The sequence below is a fragment of the Barbus barbus genome (genome assembly GCF_936440315.1).
Source record: "Barbus barbus genome assembly, chromosome: 31".
Lineage (NCBI taxonomy): Eukaryota > Metazoa > Chordata > Actinopteri > Cypriniformes > Cyprinidae > Barbus > Barbus barbus.
This window is the reverse complement of record NC_136759.1, coordinates 3,967,515-3,984,996: the sequence shown is the minus strand read 5'-3', so window position 1 is coordinate 3,984,996 and position 17,482 is coordinate 3,967,515. Positions and strand designations below refer to the sequence as shown.

The window sequence follows — 17,482 nt, the reverse complement described above, 5'->3', positions numbered from 1 at the left end:
AAACAAACTTAAATATTTAAGAAAACTCTGTAGTGCAAACAGCACACTCCACAGCAGCCGACGTCTTCTGCAGCGTCTCCACCATCTCAGCTATCAGAGTGTTCTTCTTCAGTAGAGGTCTCTAAGCTCTCTCTGCATTGAGGACAGCTGTACGGCGATTAATGTAAATCATTAATGAAGGAGCACATCTAAAAACATACAAATTGCTTAGAGTTTTGTGTATTATTATTATAGAGTTTTGTCCTTAGAGCTGATAAAAATCATTAAAATACCACATTGAGATTAACATGGTATTATATTAAAGATATATGCCTACCATTGTAATTTCATGAGCTTTTTTAAGGCAAGGAAAAAGATTGGCAAAACCATTATATAATGTTGATGTTCTTACCAGAATAAAAAGTCAAATATGGCCTATTCACTACATCTTTAAACGAACAATAAGAGAGTGGAGTCAGACCCTTGTCTGTATGTGTCCCGAGATAGTGAGAGAGAGAGGGGTGGGGTGTAATAAAGACGAAGAAAACTTGTTAAACTATGTGAGGCTGCGACTTTGCACTTTTGTTGCCCTTCCTTTGCTACTACTTTGCTCAGAATTATCTCTCGACACCAACCGCAGTAGCCAAAGAACGCAAAAATCACTAGGAAACTGCGGAAACGGAAAATGCAACCACTTATATCAAATTTACAAAAAAATGTCATTTAAAAAACAAGAATAGGGCTCCTTTTAGTATTAAATGTCAACTTACTGTGATCAAACATAACCATAAAACATAACATTTACTTACCTTATGTCACGTAACGACAATTGTAAATGAAGATATTCTCTTAGAAAGGCTCAAGTCATGAGGTAGCAGTTAAGCCGCTCCTGCACAATATAATGGTGTCAAATTTTTTAACAAGCAAACATCCAACCATCTCTGTGTAAAATTATTAAATCATTGGTGATTTCATGTTGGCTGGACAATGACATTGAGAAAACTAACAGAAAACATTTCTTGTTTAAAAAGTGAAAAAGGTAATTCAGCTGCTGTGGAGAAAACAAAGAATCTCACACAATTCTTCAGACAAAATATTTCCTAAAACAGCTGTGTTTTATTAAAAATGCATGATTTCATTTGGTTTTATTTTTTATTTTATTACACATTACATTATAAATTACATAGTTATAAAAAACATTTAAAAAGTTTCATCTTTAAAGATTAAGATGATGACCATTTTAAAACTGTGCCTCTTCTAAAAAAGTTTTACAACTGTTTCTCAGCTTTTTGCCAACACTATCAGATATTGTAGTTATGAAATACTAAAAAATCAAACCAAATCAGGCCTCATCCTCAGGTCAACAAAGAAAAAAAAAAACACCATAGCCTGTAAACAGTCTAGTTTCTAAGACCAATTATTTTAAAACTTTACTAATGTAAATAAACTAGTGCTTGATGATGGACTGCATCATGGATTCAGACATTATTATTATAATGAGCCACAGATATATTGCTGAAGATGAGCACTTTTAGATGACAGAAGACACAAAGTCTTTCTAACATCTCATTTTGGAACATCTGATAATGAACTGCAGATTTATTTACTGATATCCAGTTTGACAGTGTCAAGCGTATGCTGTGCATTTATTGCTGGTGTTTAAGAAATTTTGTCTTTTGTTCAGACAAATTACATTTTGATACACATTTCAGAGTTCAGCAGCTGAATTTGAACCTTGATAAATTATGTTTATTTCTGGGCTATCTGAGCTTTTCTTTGCTCAATGATCCTGACAGATGAACCTTCTCCAATCCCAAATGCAGGGTAGAGGGGTTCAGTGAATGTGGTCTGGACTCTGTGTAGGAGAGTCATGGTGTCAGAGACGCTGTAGAAGGACAGAGTTCCTGCTCTGTGATCCAGATACACTCCTATTCTAGAGGGGGGGACAGCAGGGATTGAGACTTCCTTATCATTATGTATGAAAGTGAAATTCTGCTGACAGCGGGACAATCTGAATGATTTATTGTTGAAGCCAAGTTTACAGCCATTACTGTTTCCTTTACGACTCATTCCTTTGTAACAAACTGCTATAACCCAGATGTTCCCACTGCACTCAACCTCCCAGTAACAGCGACCATACAAACCCTCTCTACACATGACATTAGGAAAACCGTCAAATCGCTCTGGATGATCAGGATATTGCTGGACTACATTTACATTTGATACTTTCGTGTTGTCTTCTAACAGTTTGAGTTTTTTGTATGCAGTGTTTAGATCCAGTTGAAGTTGACAGAAATCTGAGAAGGAGGAATGGAGATGAAACAGAATTATGATTTTCTAATAATTTACATTTTTTGATGATATTTACAAATTAATATGTGTGTTTGTGAGAGAAATAGCTCAAATTACATTGCCAAAATGTATCTGCAGCCTTTGGCTCTGGAGTCTGTGCAACATGAACATCTGACACTGAAAGACAAAAAGAAACACAATAACTGTACAGTCGATGTTTAGGTTTAATCCTACGTAGTATGAATGCCACATTTTATATTCCAAGGAAAAGAAGCATTCAGACCTTCTCGAGTTATTCTGCCTGTTTGCTGTTGACAGACGTCCTCTAAAACCTCTCTGAATGCTGAGATTGAAACGTCTTTAAAAGACAGATGAGTGTGTTGAGTGAAGCTGGGAATGTCTTCAAATTTTGGTAAAACACACACAGACTGACAGCTCTGAAATGAGACAAATAATTCAGACTTAATTTGTGAAACATGAGATACCTTTTCCATTTCATGAAAGAGAACAAGCATGTATCTGTGATACTGTATGCTGTCATATGGAAGGTTCTCACACACATATGATCATAAAAACAAACTTTCATTACCTTCAGACAATGGATCTGATCATCAGTAATTAGAAGTTTCTCAATCTCTGTTTGTCTTTTTCTGAGTTCTGTCAGCTCTTGATCCAGATGTTTGTGAAGTTCCTCTGCTCGATCTATCTCAGTCTTCTCCTGAGCTCTGATCTGCTCTTTAATCTCAGAGCGTTTCTTCTCCAGAGAGCAGATGAGCTCAGAGAAGACCTTCTCAGTGTTCTCCACGGCCTCTTCTGCTGAACTCTGTTGGACAGGAACAACTGCATAAATACTGTATTTATGTGACCGATTCATTTTATTTCTCCATTATCATAAATTTTGTCCAAATCAAAACAGTGATCATGCATACATACTATCAGAAAATGAACTAGCAAAATAAAAATGTCACCAGTTTATAGTTAATTACTTTCCTCATTATTTACAAACATACAATGTAGAGCGCTTTGAGTGCTTAGAAAAGCGCTATATAAATGTAATGAATTATTATTATTATTATTCTTAACTATAAACATACAGTAGCCTACTTAACATACTTAACTTGTTTTTTTGTTTAGCGTCTTGTGATACTCACTTTAAAAGACTTCACAGCTTCACTGAGTTCCTGCAGACCTCTCTCTCGTTCCTCAGTAAGCTTTTGACACACAACCTTTATCTCTTGTAACTCTTCCTGAGGATGTTAATGTACAAAATCATTGTAAAAAAGTAGAAATATAGGTACACCTTGCCAATCTCATTTTGTGATTGTTAAATATCAAATAAAATATACATCATAGGCATCATATAAGGAAGAAGTAGAATAGGTAGCCTATTTTAATTAAAGCCAGCAATTAAAAAAATAACTCATATAATAAGCATTCGTTACCTTTTTACTAGTCCATTCTGAATCCACAGATACCACACTGTGGTTTTTGTGATTGTCAGTCACACATAAGCAGCAAATGCATTGATCATCATCCTGACAGTAAATCTCCAGAGGTTTCCCGTGACTGAGGCAGATGTTCTCCTGAATGTGTTTGGAGGCTTCCACTAGTCTGTGCTTCATAAACGCAGGAGATTGATGGTGAAGCTGCAGGTGAGTTTGACAGAAGGAGGCCAAGCACTGCAGACAGGACTTTACAGCTCTGTTCTTCTCTGTAGTGCAAACATCACACTCCACAGCAGCTGTTTGTAGAGACGTCTTCTGCAGCGTCTCCATCATCTCAGCTATCAGAGTGTTCTTCTTCAGTAGAGGTCTCTGACTGAAGCTCTCTCTGCATTGAGGACAGCTGTATGGTGGCTCCTTCTGCTCCCAGCAGTCAATAATACAGCTCATACAGTAACTGTGTCCACAGGGAATCGTCACCGGCTCCTTCAGCCGATCCAAACAGATTGAACACATGAACTGATCCTCATACTGACTCACTGCAGATTCAGCCATTTCTATGCAGACAGTTCATACATCTAATAGAAACCGCTTTGTCAATCCAATGTGTAAACCATTAATGAAAGAGCACGTCTACAAATCTACAATATGCTTACAGTTTTGTGTATTAAACAATAATAAAAATGCATCACTTCTAACCAAAAGAATAAACGTACACCATCCAGACTAACATATAATTCTCAAGCATACAATAATAACTGAATGCACTATTGTAACCACAAGCAAAAAGACATGGGTAAAATCATTATATAAGTATTTTATTAAGTTCTTACCTGCTTTGACAGAAAACAAAAGTCAAATATTTGCTCCTCTACAGCTTTAGCCAAACTAGCTTTCGAACAGAGTGGATCCTTAAGCAGAGGCTTGTGTAACAGGGAAATAGGTTTCATTTCTCTTGAATCCACACACTTCCTGGTTTTCAGTGTGCAGATGTGTGCATGTTGCGAGAGAGAAAGTAAAGATCAAGAGTGGGAAGGAGATTATAAACCAGACTTTGCAGTTTTGTTGCTCCTCCCTCTGTACTTTGCTCAAAATCATACTGTACATTTCGACACTAATAATCATACTGCTTGAATAATGTGTCTAATAACAGATAAAACATGTCTCTTTGTGTTAACTGCTTTAACACAATTCCAACCATCTGTATGTAAAATGATTCAATCAATTATAATTTCATGTTGGTTCATGTTCATGTTTGTCAACACCATCAGAAAATGTATTTATGAAAGACTTACAAAATTAAGTTATGCAAATTTTAAAACAATATTGACTTGTTAGGTTTAGAATTTGGTTCATTATAAGAAGGTCATTTTAGTAATTATAGCAATAGAAAAACAAAATAGCTACTGCATTTAATACACGTGTGATGCGCAAAATATGATTATTTTCTCAACAGTGCGAGATGTAAATATAGATAGTTGACGATTCAGCTGGCCATTTTCTTCACTAACTCTGACACTTTTCGACCTGATAATAAACTGCATAGTGGATTCAGACATGGATTATTATGAGATGCAGTAAATAACAACCTTGCTGAAGAGAACTTTCAGATGCCAAGATAACACACACCCACACCACTGCAACATCTGATTTCAGAACATTTTATGATACACTATGCATTACACCTTATGCCTAGTTTAAGAGTTTTAAGTGAGTGCTCTTTTGGCCTCTTCATTGTTTACGCTTAAGAAATTTCATGCCCTTTGTTCAGCCAAACTACAGACTACATTTTGATTTAAAATACATTAATTTTACCTACTTATTTTAAGAATTCAAAATGTAAATCGTAATCAACAGTCTACCTAAGCTCTCCTTCGCTCTGCTCTATGATCCTGACAGATGAATTAATGCTAGCATAAAATGCAGGGTAGAGGGGTTCAGTGAATGTGGTCTGGACTCTGTGTAGGAGAGTCATTGTGTCAGAGACGCTGTAGAAGGACAGAGTTCCTGCTCTGTGATCCAGATACACTCCTATTCTAGAGGAGGGGACAGCAGGGATTGAAACTTCCTTCTTGTCATGAGTGAAATAGTTGCGGGACAGTCTCCAGGATATTTTGTTGAAGCCAAGATTACAGGCATCACTGTTTCCTTTACGTTCAAATCCTTTGTAACAAACTGTTACAGCCCAGTCTTTCCCACTGCACTCAACTTCCCAGTAACAGCGACCGCACAAACCCTCTCTACACATAATGCAGGGAAATTTATCGAATCGCTCTGGGTGATCAGGATATTGCAGGACTTTATTTGAACGTGATATTTTCCTGTTATCTTCTGATAGTTTGAGGTTTTTGTGTGCAGTGTTTGGATCCAGGTGAAGTTGACAGAAATCTGAGAAGGATAAATGGAAAAAGACAACAAATATTGAACAAAATTCACTTTGTTTCCAAAATGGTCACATTGTAACAGATCAATTCCACTGATATTTATCAATTGATGAGTGTTTGCTCTACTTACACTGCAAAAAATCATCTGGAGTCTTTGGCTCTAGAGGCTTTGCGACATGAATTTGTGACACTAAAGAGACAACAAGAAACAAACTTATGATTCATTTGTTAGTTTAATCGTCTCATTACACAGCTATGCATCTTTTAAAAAATCAGCTGATTTGCAAAAAAGGCCTATTAATACCTAATTTAATGATGCAGAGTTCCAAAATATAAATAATATATAAATATATAAAATATATAAATCCATCATGTCCAGTTTTTTTTTCACAAAACAAGAAAGAAGATTCTTAAAATGCACATAACAAAAACAGTCCAAAGTTGTATGTATAATTTAACTTACAATATGCAAAGGAGTGGAAAATATGGTCAAAACTTTACATAAAAACAAGCTTATAAATAAATAAGTATTTTCAAAATCTGTCATTTTCACTGTTTGAATGTAGCAAACCACTCACAGATGTAGATGTTACCGAAAACATCTGTCTCATTTTGCATTTTCTTTTAAAATCAGGATTAGGCATAAAACAATGGCTTCAGAATAAGGTATATGTAAAGATGGACTGAGAATTGAGTTAATACTTGTAAACTGCTCAGGGGATCAAGGGAATCATGTCTTTATGGTGCCTTTTCCGGTGATTAAAGGATTAGACTTACAAATGGTTGTTAAAAGAAAACAAATTCTATAATATGCATCACATTTTTGAGAAACTGTGACATGCTCAAGCAAAACATCCACAATTCTTGGAATCAGCACCCCAAAATTAGCAAGAAATTTCTGGATTTTATTCAGAAAAATAATGATGCAGGGCATTGTTATGACTGAAAATACAACATGTTAAAACATTCAAACCTTCTTGAGAAATTCTGGCTGTTTGCTGTTGACAGACGTCCTCCAAAACCTCTCTGAATGCTGAGATTGAAACGTCTTTAAAAGACAGATGAGTGTGTTGAGTGAAGCTGGGAACATCTTCAAATGTTGGTAAGACACACACAGACTGACAGCTCTGAAATGAGAGAAATAATTCAGACTTAATTTGTGAAGCACAACAAATCTTTTCCAAAACATAAAACAAGCATTAGTGCTTCATTTAATAGATTCTCAACATTTTTGCATCATTACCTTCAGAAAATTGACCTGATCATCAATAATCAGAAGTTTCTCAATCTCTGTTTGTCTTTTTCTGAGTTCTGTCAGCTCTTGATCCAGATGTTTGTGAAGTTCCTCTGCTCGATCTATCTCAGTCTTCTCCTGAGTTATGATCTGCTCTTTAATCTCAGAGCATTTCTTCTCCAGAGAGCAGATGAGCTCAGTGAAGACCTTCTCAATGTTCTCCATGGCCTCTTGTGCTGAACTCTGTTGGAGACACAAAACTGTGATCCTGCGGGTCATTGTCGTGACTCAGTTTGGTACAACTGCCAAAATACCAAATGCCAAAAAAATTTGTGAGCAATTCTTTTTTTCACAAATCCACAAATCCAAGTCAAATTAAACTGCATCTATTCAAAACAATGACACAATAAACTAGTGGCTGTCCATCTCCAGAAAGAGATAGACAGCAAAAAGGACACCATGACAGTAAGTGATACTCTTTAAATAATTTATGCTTGAAAGCCACTGTTGATCTACATTTACTGAATTTAAAAATCTGTGTTTCACTAAATTTAGTCTTCAGTAAAACATCTCGGGTTACTCGTGTAACCCATGTTCTCTGAAGAGGGAACAAGACGCTGCGTAGCTATGACGCAATGGGAACGCCCTCTGGGTGTGCCGATTGTCTGAAGCCTTTATAGAATCATGCCAATTTATTGGCTGATGGTGTGGATGCCGTCCTCGATGTTATTACGTCGCCTCCTTACACTGGCGAACGCGCCATCTGCTCCTCGCCATCTGCTCCTACATCAGGCCCCTTGTCGGCAGCATGAGAAGCTTGGCAGCAAACGCAGCGTCTCATTTCCTATTCAGAGAACACGGGTTACATGAGTAACCCGAGACATTCTCTTTCATAGGTTCACTCAACGCTGCGTAGCTATGACACAATGGGAACGATAAACCAAACACGCCAAGCTAAAAACACTGTCTTATCTGGCCCAATTAAGAACCAGATAGCATACACGGCTGGTTCAATCAGAAAAAACCCGGAAACCCAGAGCCGTGTCAAGATCCAAGTTACAGAACCTGATAAAAGTGTGCGGAGAGGACCATCCTGCCGTAACACAAATATCTTCTAGGGGGACCCCTCTAAAAAGAGCTTGAGAGGAAGCCACACCCCTAGTAGAATGCCCCTGAATGCTGAGAGGTGAAGAAAGACCACACACCTCATAAGCCAGAGAAATAGCGTCCCTTACCCAGTGAGAAATTCTGTGCTTCGATGCGGCAAGCCCACGGCGGCCAGCACCAAAGCATACCAACAACTGGGGAGATTTTCTCCAATGGATGGAGCCACATAGAGCTTTAAATCTTGGACAGGGAAGAGCATGTGAAGTCTCTCATCCCCACCTGAAACAAAAGGAGGAGGACGGAAAGAGTGAAGTGTGACCACCTGAGAGCGAAATGATGTGGACAAAACTTTGGGAGCATAGCCAGGCCTAGGCCATAAGGTTACTTTGACCAGACCCGGGGCGAAATCCATACACATCTTGCTGACAGAGAGAGCTTGCAAATCCCCAACTCGCTTCAAAGAAGTTATCGCCAACAAAAGAGTAACCTTGAGAATCCGTTCTGGAGCTGACTCCAGGGGCTCAAAAGGAGCTTCTATTAACCCCTCCAGAATGACTGATAAGTCCCAGGAAGGAACTCCAAAGGGGCGTGCTGGTCTCAGACGCCGAACCCCATGCATAACCGCAGAGACCAACCGATGTCTCCCCAGGGGGACCTCATCCAGCTCTCTCCGAGCGGCAACTTAAGGTGATAGCGGCCGCCCCCTGCTGGAAATTTTTCTTGCAGGATCTCCAGCATTGGACCTATAGGGCAGCTGACTGGGTCCACTGTATGGGCTAAACACCATGACTCTTAGACCTTCCACTTGGAGAAATACAGCCTCCTTGTGGAAGAGGCTCTGGCACTAGTGATAGTCTCCTGAACATCAGCAGGAAGACCAGAAGTCAAAACTGGTGGCTCTCAATGGGTCATACCCACAGCTTCCCAAACTAGGGTTGAGGGTGCCAGATCTTGTCTTGAAGCTGAGAGAGCAGGTCTTGTCTGATTGGAATCTCCCACTGAGGCCGACACAGAAGAGAAGTCAGCTCTGAGAACCATGTCTGGGATGGCCAGAAAGGGGCTACAAGCAGGAGACGGACCCCACTCTCCTTCACCCTATACAGTACTGCCGGAATCAACTTTACGGGCAGAAACACATACAGCCTCAAGTCTGGCTACGGATGAGCGAACACATAGATGGAGGTGCCATAAATGTGGACATTGGGATGACTTCTGCCATGCAAAGAGGTACACCTCCACCCTGCCGAGCAAGTCCCAAATCTGGGCTACTGTTTGGCGGTTCAACATCCACTCCCACGATCTGAGCTTCTGTCTCGACAGAAAGTCGGCTGCGAGGTTCAAGACTCCCAGGACGTGACCCGCTCTCAAGGAGAGGAGCCTTCTCTGAGTACAAATGAGAAGATGGCGTGCATGCCTGTTTAGTGTGCGCGACCGTGAACCCCCTTGGCAATTTATATGGTATATTACCGCCATGTTGTCCATCCTGACAATCACATTACACTCCCTGAATGAGGGGAGAAAGTGAATCAGTGCCAGGAAGACAGCTCTCAGCTCCAGACAGTTTATGTGCCAGGAGAGGAACTCTCCCGTCCAAACTCCGCAAGTCGGTCTGCCCTTGAAGACCGCGTCCCAGCCCGTCAGAAATGCATCCGTCGTGACCATTTGGTGACGGTGAACAGTGCCCATTCTGACTCCCTTGTTGAGAAAGAGGGGGTCCCACCATATTGAAAGGGTGTGAAAGCAACTGCGTGACAAGGCGCGTGGCTGGTCCTGCAGAGCGGATCCCTGAGTGTTTCATCCACCAAAGGAACGGCCTCATGTGAAACAGCCCCAGGGGCATCACAGGGGAGGCTGCGGCCATGAGGCCTAAGAGCCTGCAACAAGTGCTCACGGAGGCATGATGGTCTAGCTTGAAGCGGGCCAAGCATGCGTTGAGGCTGGAAATCCAGACAGGAGCCAAACAGGCCTGCATTTGAACTGAATCCAAGTGAACTCCCAAGAACACAATCTGTTGAGAAGGGGTAAGACCACTCTTCTTGGTGTTCATTTTGAAGCCAAGAGCTTGAATGTCACCTGGAGTGGGCCAAAATGAACCAATCATCCAGGTAATTGAGTACACGAATTCCACGGAGCCTCAAAGGGGCCAGAGCAGCATCCATGCACTTTGTGAACGTCCTTGGTGCCAAAGCCAGGCCAAAGGGAAGAACCTTGTACTGGTAAGCCTTTTCCCCAAAAGCGAACTAAAGGAACTTCCTGTGCCGCCGAACAACCTGAATATGAAAATAGGCATCTTTCAGGTCAACAGTGACAAACCAGTCTCCCACTCAAATCCGTGACATAATAGTCCTCAGCGTCAACATCTTGAACTTTCCTTTGTAAAGGGAGAAGTTCAGACGACGCAGGTCTAGAATAGGGAGTAGGCCGACGTCCCTCTTTGGAACAAGAAAATAGAAAAAGCCTTGTTCTAGATCCGATGGAGGAACCTGCTCTATTGCCCCCTTGAGAAGGAGGGAAGATAGTTCCTGCTGTAGCATAGAAGCCTTTGGGGCACTGTTTACTACAGTCAGGTGAACCCCGTCGAAGCGGGGAGGGTTGCAGCCGAATTGAAGTGTGTAACCGAACTGAACTGTGCAGAGAACCCATGGTAGAATGGTAGAACCCATACCCCTGGTAGACGCTTTCATTCGTGAAAGAAATGCGATAGAGGAAGCAGAGTGTTGCAGTCTAGAGGACATACCTCTGAGAGAGTACACAGGGACTGATGTAAGGGTCTGATGTGACAGAACTGAATGAGGAGAATGTGTTAAAAGCGGACAGAAACATTTGAACGGTCTGGCCTAGCCTCGTGAGGTTTCGGGGGAAACGCTCTTCTTCCTGACATGAGAGTCAGGAGCGACTCGATGGAGTTGAAGCAGTAGGCCTGTCGGACCACTTCAGCTCAATCCGCCTGCGAGGTTGCCGTCGGAGGGGGATGAACAAGGACGCTGCTCCTACTGGCGGTCTCCTTCCTAGGCAAGGAACGGTCTCTGGACAAGGAGGAGGAGGGGGTGTTAGAGGAGTCCCGTGTCCTCCTAGGCATAAATTGCCAGAGGGCAGCTGACTGAGACTTGGTGGATCGAAACTTCTCAACCACAGAATTGACTGCCTCTCCAAACAGCCCAGACTGAGAAATGGGGGTGTCAGGGAGAAAAACTTTCTCTTTCTCACGAATCTCCGTAAGACTGAGCCATAGGTGGCTCTCTGCAGCTGCCGAGCCCACCATAGAGTGCCCTTTAGTGCGTGCAGTGTGCTTAGTGGCTCTCAGGACCAAGCCCGTGGCTCTGCAGAGCTCCTTGACTGCCTCTGGAGTCAGACCGCCGCCCTCGTACATCTCCTTCAGGATCTCTGCCTGGTAGGCTTGGAGGCTGGCCATAGTATGAAGGGCAATGCCTGCCTGACCAGCTGCCATGTAGGACTTTCCGATAAGGGCGGAAGTGGTCCTACATGGTTTAGTTGGAAGGAGGGGGCGCGACTTCCAGGAAGGCGCCGAAGATGGCGAGAGGTGCGTGGCCAGCATGTCCTCAATCTCTGGAATGGCGGTATAGCCCTGCTCCACAGAGCCCACTAGGTTGGTGAAGTTAGCGGCTGCCACGTTCGTAAGGCAGGCAGAGAAAGGCTGCTTCCAGGATCTGGAGATCTCGTGATGCAGATCACTGAAGAATAGGAGCTTCCTCCATTTGGGCATTGAATTTGGACTCGTCGAGTTTAGACGACTGAGATTCGCAGGGCTCGTCAGGCCAATCAATAAAGAGCTTCTCAGTGGCATGCGAAAGCACGTCCACGAGCTCTGAGTAGGCCATGCTTCCTGGCTAGGAAACTCCGGGCTAGGGCATAAATAATCATGCGTAAATTCAACCGGCGAATTCACGCATGCTTGCTCAGGCAAGAGAGGGACAGAAAGGGCGAGACCGGTCTGCTCGCTCTCCATAGCCTCGAGCTCCACATCTGAACCCCAGGTCGCGGATTCGCGGAGGGCCTCTGCGGCCTCCGGAGCACGACGGGGAAAAACAGATGACTCCCTCTCAAAAACCGCAAGCCTAGTGCGGAGGGTTTTGAGACGGAAGTTTTCACAGAATTTACATTTCGAAATGCTGTAAATACCTCGGGCGCATGTGCAAAAAACCCATACACTTAACTAGGGCTGGGTATCGAGTTCGATACTTTTTAGGCACCGACCGAATTGCTTCGATACAACCGAGTATCGAAAAACGTCTTGTCGTTCGGTACCAAATTTCGATACCTAAGGGTTAATCTCATCACCGTCAGTGAGCCAATAAACCTGCTGCACTAGGTGTGTTTGACTAGAAGCGGCGCGGCGCTGATAGATCAGTGTTTGACATCTGCGAGAGCGTTTCAAAAGCGTACGGAGCAGTCCGCTCTTTATATCGCGCGGTTTGTACTACACACAGACTGAAGCTTGCGTGACGCTCACGGTGATTTCAACGTCTGCCGTCTCACTAAATGAGGACATAAACACATGAACAACATTTCCAGAACTGCTGTGAGAGTCAATTAATGAGCATTTTACAGTTTGATTCGAGTAAAACTAACGTCATATCATATACACAGAGCTGTAAAGGTATTCCAGGCAACCCGTCAAAATAAAAGTTCGGTTTAACTTAGAAGACACTGCGGCAGAAATATATTAATATTGTTCAGCGGGCAGTACATACTGCTACTACTAGGCTACTATTAAAATTATTAAAACTTTATTATTATTTTTTTTAGTAATGATCATACAACAGTTATTCAATTTTTATTTTATTTTAATAGTAAACCCCCTTTGTTTGCCAAAATAAATAAACTTTGATTTTCAATAATTTAAAGAAATTAAATGAATGTTTTATGCCTTCATTTGAAAACCAGATACAGAACGAATAGATACATGAAAGAAAATAAAACACCCACTTATGAAAGAGGATGAAGATTTTAAATTTCTTGAAGTCTTTAACAACCTAGAAATGATGATGTGTTTTAAAATGAACACGCACTAATGTAAACGTAGCCTAACAGATGTGTAAACTGAAAACAATTTGAACTTTATTAAAATTATTTATTTATTGTGTTGGATATATTTTGTTCCTTTGTGCAGTGGCTCAGGAGATGAGGCTTTGAGTCTGTATAAATATCAACATTAAAAAATAGTTTTTTGAGATAATGTAATCTTATTAAAACTGATTTCATAAAACTGGTATCGAAAAAAGTATCGTTCAGGAACAGGTATCGAACTCAAGGTATCGGTATCGGTATCGAAAATTTTATAACGATACCCAGCCCTACACTTAACACACGTACTGTGAGGGTCGTCACTTGCGATGAAGCGAGAACACGGTAGCTGACAGCGACGATACTCAATGGCACTTCACCGCAAGGAGAACAGGGTTCCACTATCGTAGTTGCTGAAGTGCAAATGAAGAATCCCTAAGAAAATGATCCAAAATCAGGCCAGAAAAATCGCAACAGAAGGGCAAATATGGCCGCTTCGTGAAGGCAGAGAAATCTGAGGAGCAGATGCGCATTCGCCAGTATAAGGAGGCGACTTAAGAAAGTCGAGAATGGCATCCGCGCCATCAGCCAATGAATTGGTGTCATTCTATAAGGGCTTCAGACAATCGGCACACCCAGAGGGCGTGCCCATTGCGTCAAAGCTACTCAGCGTTGAGTGAACCTATGAAAGAGAACTAAAGAATGCTTAAATACACATACTTTCAGGAGATTCACGGCTTCACTGAGATCTTGCTGACCTTTCTCATACTCCTGGATCAGCTTTTGACACGTCATGCTTATCTCCTTTAATTGTTTCTGAGGATGTTAACATCAAAATGTTATCATTATTATTATTACGATATTTATTATATTAGTAAATATATGTATATATGTAAATAAGTATATTAGTTTTTATCACTGGTAAATATTATAGGCCTACCTTTTTACTAGTCCATTCTGAATCCACATGCACAACACTGTGTCCTTTATGATTATCAGTACACATGCAACAAATGCATTGATCATCATCCTGACAGTAAATCTCCAGAAGCTTCCCGTGACTGAGGCAGATGTTCTCCTGAATGTTTCTGGAGGCTTCGACTAGTTTGTGCTTCATAAACACAGGAGATTGATAGTGAGGCTGCAGGTGAGTTTGACAGAAGGAGGCCAAGCACTGCAGACAGGACTTTACAGCTCTGTTCTTCTCTGTAGTGCAAACATCACACTCCGCAGCAGCCGTTTGTAGAGACGTCTTCTGCAGCGTCTCCATCATCTCAGCTATCAGAGTGTTCTTCTTCAGTAGAGGTCTCTGACTGAAGCTCTCTCTGCATTGGGGACAGCTGTATGGTGGCTCCTTCTGCTCCCAGTATTCAGTAATACAGCTCATACAGTAACTGTGTCCACAGGGAATCGTCACCGGATCCTTCAGCCGATCCAAACAGATTGAACACATGAACTGATCCTCATACTGACTCACTGCAGATTCAGCCATTACTTTGCAGATAAGTCTATCTAATAGAAACTGCTCTGCCAGAAGTAAATCATAAAAGATAGAGAATGTATATCCACATGTGAATCATTAATGAAACAGTGTGTCTACAAGGCCTATTTACAGTGTTGTGTATTATTATTATTATAATAGTCCTTAACACTTCACCCGTAAGTCATAACCAATAAACAGGGTTGGGAGGGTTACTTTTAAAATGTATTCCATTACAGTTACAAATTACTTCATTAAAAAGTATTCAGTAACGTAATCCAAGTACCACAATATAAAAGTAATGTAATCTGATTACTTTTGGATTACTTCAAGTCACATATGCAAATAAAGTCAAAAAAGCAGTATCAAAGTACTTTTATTTAATTGAGATTTTACAATTAAAACTAATAAAAACTATAGTAAAAACTATTTAAAATTGTTACAAACCGTGTCTTGTTTCACCATCTAGATATTACAGCCCGTATATAAAAGGCTACATCTAGTGGCTATACAGTTTAGTTTTAGCCTACAGTTTTATTTTTTATTTAACATGAACAAAGAAAAAATATAGTTTATACACACACAAAAAAATACTCCATATACATATTAGACTATTTTAAAATAAGCCTACATGTTGAAATGTATGTGAAATGTTGTGATATTTCTGTATTTAATTGACTGACTGTGTGGACGTGTTAATTTATACATTTTCCAGCTCATTTTATAAAACTTACACACAACTAAACTCATGCACACCATGGAATTACCTGCAAATGTTCAAGTTGGTTGAGTAGCGTACTTTACATTTACGCATTTAGCAGACGCTTTTATCCAAAGCGACTTACATTGCATTCAAGTTACAGTTTTTACATTTTATCAGCTCTTGCTTTCCCTGGGAATCAAACCCATGACGTTGGCATTGCTAGCCATGCTCTACTATTTGAGCTACACTTTGTTTAAGCAGAGTCTTGCTGTACAACTATGTTATTTATTTTATCCTTTTTGAAAACAAAATAACTATGAAATTTCCAGATATGAAAACGTTTTTCAATTTTAAATGAAACAGCTGTAATTCTGATAGTATTCTCATTTTTTACAAAATGTAACTGTAATCTGAATACTCTGTTTTTTATGTAACTGTAATTACAGTTACTAGATTTTTGTATCCTGTTACTATTCCTTTACTCCCCAACCTGCCAATAAACATGACATCAAGATAGCATAGCAACATAGAATTATTAAATGCATACAATAATAACAGCATACAAGCCAAAAGACACAAGTAAAACTATTAATAACGTTTCCATGATGTTTTTACCTGTTTTAACAGAAAAGTCAAATATTGGCTCCTTTACAGCTTTAGGCAAACTACAACAGCGTGGATCCAGGCTTGTGTAGCAGGGAAAGGTTTCGTTTCTCTTGAATCCACACACTTCCTGGTTTTCAGTATGCAGATGTGTTTATGTTGCGTAAGATAAAGGCCAAGGGCAATATCACCCGGTGCAACCATATCAAGTGTTTTATTCTATTTTATTTATTTTTTTGATAGTTTCAGCCCAACGCAGTTAACATGTTTACGTCCTGTGCCATAGTAAATGCATTTGTGACCATGTGTGTGCTCATGGGTGTGCTGGTCTGAGGTGTGTTCAGGCGCACTGTTGGCGCGTTGCTATTTTGAGGCAACTGAAATAGACAAAGCCACTGACCAGGGACCAGTGTTGGGCAGTAACTACTAGTAACTTAGTTACTGTAATAATATTACCTTTTACAGTAACTACTAATGTAAGATTTCAGTCACTGTTAGGATTCATAAAACAGCTTAGTTAGTTATGTTTGATGCCTCAACCCTGCTGATTTAAAATCCAACAATCAAATAGATTTATTTTCATAATTTTCACGACTCGCACATGCATGTGATGTACCCAGTGCAGCAAGCTATAGATAGAAATATTGCATTATATTGATTTTGTCAGGAAAAAAAGATGATCTGAACACTGAAGTTGTGGCTTTACTTTACTCTGGCATTACATCTCACCCACATTCCTCTCATTAGCATGTGGTACATTATATTACTATAATGAAAAAATATTTCAGTTCTGTCAGCTCTTGATCCAGATGATCCTCTCGGGGTACTTTGATGTCATACACTGATCAGTCTGCACAGCGCCGCTTCAAGTCGAACACACCTTTTAACCTGGAGTCCAAGTCAAATCTGAAGTCTTTAACCTGGAGTCCGAGTTAAGTCTCAAGTCATTTAATGGCTCGCTAAAAAAATCCCATTCAGAATCCTCATGTGTTGAAATCTTTCTATTTACGAATTACGAAGCTGTTTTATAGGCTATAGACAAAATATATGATCTATGATCTGCTTTGGGAAAAAAAATAGGTGTTAAGATGTAAGGTTAATGTACATCCAGCCTGTTACTTATATGTTTTAATCCATTACCAAGTTCAAAACAGTTTTTCTGTAATCAAATTCTATAATAAGAGTCCCATCTACCATGACACATAAGGAAATATTTGACACATATTACAAAAT

The 17,482-nt window shown here is 40.4% G+C and overlaps 2 protein-coding genes across 5 annotated transcripts; both read right to left on the bottom strand.

The window, feature by feature from the left end:
* Positions 1-1,078: 1,078 nt before the first annotated feature.
* LOC306851609 (E3 ubiquitin/ISG15 ligase TRIM25-like) lies at positions 1,079-4,743 on the bottom strand. Of its 2 annotated transcripts, none has more exons than XM_079387994.1 (7): positions 4,547-4,743; positions 3,714-4,291; positions 3,423-3,518; positions 2,861-3,094; positions 2,555-2,708; positions 2,389-2,448; positions 1,079-2,276 (listed from the first exon to the last, which is right to left on the bottom strand). In XM_079387994.1, exons 2-7 carry the CDS (start codon positions 4,266-4,268, stop codon positions 1,729-1,731), a joined length of 1,647 nt encoding a protein of 548 aa, XP_079244120.1. In that variant the 5' UTR covers positions 4,269-4,291; positions 4,547-4,743; the 3' UTR covers positions 1,079-1,728. The 2 variants fall into 2 exon arrangements, with proteins under 2 accessions (XP_079244120.1, XP_079244119.1); XM_079387993.1 differs by having other exon boundaries at positions 3,714-4,199; positions 4,547-4,669.
* Positions 4,547-16,393, bottom strand: LOC306851612 (tripartite motif-containing protein 16-like). 3 transcript variants are annotated; one of them, XM_079387998.1, is made up of 7 exons: positions 16,262-16,393; positions 14,404-14,886; positions 14,184-14,279; positions 7,341-7,574; positions 7,071-7,224; positions 6,228-6,287; positions 4,547-6,101 (listed from the first exon to the last, which is right to left on the bottom strand). In XM_079387998.1, the coding sequence occupies exons 2-7, from the start codon at positions 14,848-14,850 to the stop codon at positions 5,572-5,574; spliced, it is 1,521 nt and encodes a 506-aa protein (XP_079244124.1). In that variant the 5' UTR covers positions 14,851-14,886; positions 16,262-16,393; the 3' UTR covers positions 4,547-5,571. The 3 variants fall into 3 exon arrangements, with proteins under 3 accessions (XP_079244124.1, XP_079244122.1, XP_079244123.1); XM_079387996.1 differs by having other exon boundaries at positions 14,404-14,990; positions 16,262-16,386; XM_079387997.1 differs by having other exon boundaries at positions 14,404-14,985; positions 16,262-16,372.
* Positions 16,394-17,482: the final 1,089 nt, after the last annotated feature.